Source organism: Pinus tabuliformis, chromosome 8 (genome assembly GCF_031772625.1).
Source record: "Pinus tabuliformis cultivar Carrire ecotype Pingquan chromosome 8, CPIR1, whole genome shotgun sequence".
In the NCBI taxonomy this organism is placed as follows: Eukaryota; Viridiplantae; Streptophyta; class Pinopsida; order Pinales; family Pinaceae; genus Pinus; species Pinus tabuliformis.
The window spans coordinates 542,169,163-542,173,717 of record NC_142294.1 but is presented as its reverse complement, the minus strand read 5'-3'; the positions used below and the strand labels follow the sequence as shown (position 1 = coordinate 542,173,717).

The window sequence follows — 4,555 nt, the reverse complement described above, 5'->3', positions numbered from 1 at the left end:
CCAACCTTGTTGCAGTGAGCAGCTTGCATAGTTCTCAAGTCAATAATCGATAAAAATGAGAAGCTAGCACACTCGAGCATGGAGCTTTTACTTAGTAACAGCGTAACGCGTTCAATTCTTCTCCACGGATTATACTATAGGCAAGACATGCCCGTCCACAAACTGTAATATCTTGAATACTAAAATAAAACGTGGCGACGGGAGTGGCTGATAACATGGCGCAGCATAGCATGTCCTGAGTTGGGTGTTGAATCCGAGCAATTTATATCATTAAATAGGAAGGTGTCGGGAAACGGGAAATTTCACGCTATGTTTAGTATATGTCATAGTAGAAGATAACGATGGCTTTTCAAATTAGTGCCAGAAATATTACGGCTTTGGATAAACACTTCAAGCTAATCACAAGCTATAAAAATAATAATAATAATAGGTATACAATTATAGTTTTAAGTCTATTTTTTTTTAAGGGTGGTTTATGGAGATTGGGTGGCTGTTATATCAGTCAGAAAATTTGGGCAGATTATCTCTAAGAAGTTTATCTGTGGGTTAAACAAGCCAGGCTTAACCCAAAAATGTAAATAAAATTTGACGCAGAACCACAAACCTCCTAATTAAAAAATTACTTAACAAAACAATAAAACTAGACAAAATGAATTAATCCTTGAGACTGAATTATAATCCTAGATACCTTGAGACTAGAGACCTTGGGACTTAATTGTAGTCCTATAACTCTTGAGACTTAATTATAGTCCTAAATCTACTACACCTAGGTCAATCAAACATGTTTACAACTTAGAAGCGTTTGTGCCCACTCATGTAGACTTAGCCTAAGTCAATCAAACATATTTACAAGTTAGAAGCGTTTGTGCACCCATGTTTGTACTTGTAGTATATTTAATTTCGATTTGTTCCTTAAAAAATAATTATAAAAACCCGGCCGCCACGTTATATAATCTGCAAATGAGTTGTCTCTAAGTCCCAAGGAATGCCATAATAGAGATGGGACAGCCCGACAAGAAGCCTTTGTGTGGCCATCCTCAATGAAAATTTAATTTCGATGAAAGAGGGGAGGATAAGAATCTGTGACGTATGTTTGAAGAGAAATAGAGAAAACACGTCGCCACGTTATACCTTTGATATAAAGCTATAGTTCTTAAATATCACTGAAACAAATTGGAGGTTTACTTTTCGTGAGAACTAACATGATTCACTGGCAAAAATACTGTTTATAAGACTATAAATACCTAGCTTCACATGCATGATTCTGAGGTATTCAGAAACGAACTCCACTACAGTTATCTCCAATCTCAGGATTTCGAGTACGAAGGATCAACTCCCTGGTGTCATCCAAGGTTAGAATTTCCGTGCCAATAGATAATCTTTCAGGCTTTGTTGTTTGAGGTTTGTGGGTTTTATGTTGGTAAGAAAACATTGATTGAAATAACTTCATTTTGTGGTGTTCTCATGATGCCAGTGTTTAGGGAGGTGAAATGGCGGAGGCTATGTTCCGTAAGGCTGCCCTGTTTACCGTAGTATTTTGTGCCTTAGCTAGGGCTGTAGTAAGCGACAACCTTGCAGTGGGCTATTACAAATATATTTGTCCAGCGGCGGAACCCATTGTGTTTGCGGTGGTTAGCAGCGCATTCCATAGCTCTCCTGAAATAGCCGCTAAGCTTATACGGTTGCATTTCCACGATTGTTTTGTCAGGGTACGTATCCAAAATACACTTTGTAATGTACTCCTCTGAGTTATTACAATGTAAATGTTTTCGAAATACTGATTTGGAGCTTCTTCACTTTCAGGGTTGCGATGGTTCCGTTCTCATCGACTCCATTCCCGGCCAGTTCGTAGCCGAGAAAGACTCTCCGGCTAACAATCCGAGTCTCGGAGGTTTCGACGTGATTGACAACGCCAAATCTCTATTAGAGAAGATCTGCCCAAAGATGGTCTCCTGTGCAGACATTGTCGCATTTGCGGCTAGAGACAGTGCATTGCTGGTATTCTTCTTAAACTTATATAACAACCACTAAATTAGGTATAGCATAGCACGACAGCAGTGCTCAATGTTTTCTAATAATGCATTATAACTGATTGCAGGCATCGCCCATTGGATATCCCCTCTGGTGGGATGTTCCGGCTGGAAGGAAGGATGGAAATATTTCACTAGCTTCCAATATTCCGGGAAATCTACCTCCGCCTACCTTCAATGTAACCCAGCTAACTCAGATATTTGCAACCAAAGGTCTATCCCAGGACGAGATGGTTACATTGTCAGGTGTATTCTCAGACCTGCAAATCATCAATGTGTCATTGCTTGTTGATTACAATAATGGTTGAGCACAAGCATATCTCGAGTATAATCATGTTTGTGTTGTTTGGGCGAATGCAGGAGCACACACAATCGGTGTCTCTCACTGTACTTCATTCGTCAGCAGGCTCTACAATTTTAACGGCACGAATGCCACAGACCCGTCCCTTGGCCCGTGGTATGCTCAGATACTGAAGCAAAGGTGTCCCCAAGGCAGCCCCAGCAATGCCAACACGACCGTGGTCATGGATCCTCAAACGCCATTCATCCTAGACAACTTGTATTACAACGACGTTATAACTAATCGTGGTTTGTTTACATCCGATGCAATTCTGCTTACAAATCCAAACACCAAATCCAGCGTCTTTGGAAACTCGGGCTCTTATAACCTGGTAGCGTGGCAGCGAAAGTTTGCTGCTGCAATGATAAAAATGGGAGAGATTAGCGTATTGTCTGGCACCCAGGGAGGAGTCCACGCCAACTGTAGAGTTGCCAACAGTTAATCAGATTGGAAATTTCAGTTTCGGTTGCTTGAGTTTTGGAATATCATCTCAATTCGAAATGCGGTTGCGCTTCTCCACGAATAAATTATATGTTCTTTTTTCTTTCCCCGCGTGTATGAACTACGACGTTATTTTGATGAAATAATAAATTATCGTAAGTATTCGTTTATAGATTTTGGCTTACGAAACGAGGGGGAAAATTGAAATACTGTAGTTTTGGATATCATATTCAGTGACTTCAAAGCATTACTCCAATTAACATAAATATATTGGATGAGAATTTTCATATTTGATGAAAATGGAGTAATAGTTCAATTAAAATCAATAGTTACGAGAGCATCAATTTAATTTGTCAGTAATAGTGGTGGTGTGGTAAAAGCATTTAAAGGCAAAAATAAATGAATATAAATCTAGAATGGAGTTAACAACTCTTTTTAATATTCAAAATCAGTGAAATAGAATTATATTGGAGACATCAACAATAAATGACTACACTATGAGTGAACAAGAACTCAAATAAACTCAAGAGAATCAGAACCGACTATGACAGCAAGTAGACATTGAAATAAATATCATGACATCTAGCAAATAATGAGATTAATATATCAACACCCCTTCCCAATCTCAATTGTTACAAGTACTGACACTTACAATGCCAAATTGGTCTCTTTGAAATTCAAATATATTTTTTCCCAATGGTTTTCTCATAATATCTACAAGCTAATCTTTTGAACCATAAAAAACTAGTATGTATCCATTATGAAAGACGTGATTTTTTTTATAAAGAAATTGTTGAACTGCTATCACAATAAATTGAAGTTGGAATGTTCTGAACATTTAAAAGATCTGTCAATAGTCTTCTGAGCCACACTGCTTGACAAGTTGTTGAAGTGATAGCTACATACTCTGCCTCTGCTAAAGATATTGAAATGATTGGTTGTTTCTTGATTGCCCATGAAATTAGATTGGTTCCAAGATGAAAAAACATACCCTGAGGTGCTTTTGTGATCATCTAAATTGCCAACATAATCATTGTCTATATAACCTTAAAGTGAGTTATCTTCAGAATGTGTGTAGTGAAAACCATAGTGTAATCCCTGCAATATATCTTAAGATACATTTTTCATCCTTCTATTGTAGCGGCTACAACACCCTTGAAAACCCTGCATCCAAATTTCAGAGCCTTCCCTAGTTTTTCCCCTTGATGGTCGCAAACACTCGGGCTCATCCCATGGACTCCTATTGAGCTTTCACACCGTTTTTGCTTGATCGATCACTGGTCATCTTTTGGAATGTTGATTGCTATGTCATGCTTGCGATTTTGTTATGGCATTTTGAAGGTTGTTTTACTATGTATGAGTTGCTTTCTCTTTGTCGACATCAGTCACACTCACACAGAAAGTTGTAAACACTATCGCATAATTGTTGTTATAGATCTAACCCAGAAATATTATAGATCTAATATGAAAATATAAGACAATGCAAATAAACCCAAAAATAGTATGAAATGATTCTTTATTAATCAAACCCTTAAGGTAGGGCAACACCATACATTGACTCCTTAAGGAAGGAGAATACTCCACAAGCCATATGCCTGTTCATACAATAATCCTAGACAATATTCCTTCACATGGAGTCTCTAGCCTCTATATAGGCCTCATACATACAATACCATGGGTCATTACCATGGTTCCCTCATACCATCAAACTAATACCATAGGCCCATTACATTATTACTAACTA

General features: G+C 38.0%; 1 protein-coding gene across 1 annotated transcript; it reads left to right on the top strand.

Moving 5' to 3' along the window:
• The first annotated feature begins 1,490 nt into the window (after positions 1–1,490).
• Positions 1,491–2,812, top strand: LOC149236562 (peroxidase 5-like). Its single transcript, XM_089368955.1, has 4 exons — positions 1,491–1,709; positions 1,804–1,998; positions 2,099–2,276; positions 2,391–2,812. Exons 1-4 carry the CDS (start codon positions 1,491–1,493, stop codon positions 2,810–2,812), a joined length of 1,014 nt encoding a protein of 337 aa, XP_089225081.1.
• The last annotated feature ends 1,743 nt before the right edge of the window (positions 2,813–4,555 follow it).

Bases quoted from the DNA above. Each gene is read 5' to 3' on its own strand.
- LOC149236562 (XM_089368955.1), top strand. From the start codon at position 1,491: ATGGCGGAGGCTATGTTCCGTAAGGCTGCCCTGTTTACCGTAGTATTT. The intron at 1,999-2,098 runs GTATTCTTCTTA...AACTGATTGCAG, and splicing joins CTAGAGACAGTGCATTGCTG to GCATCGCCCATTGGATATCC. The intron at 2,277-2,390 runs GTGTATTCTCAG...GGGCGAATGCAG, and splicing joins CGAGATGGTTACATTGTCAG to GAGCACACACAATCGGTGTC.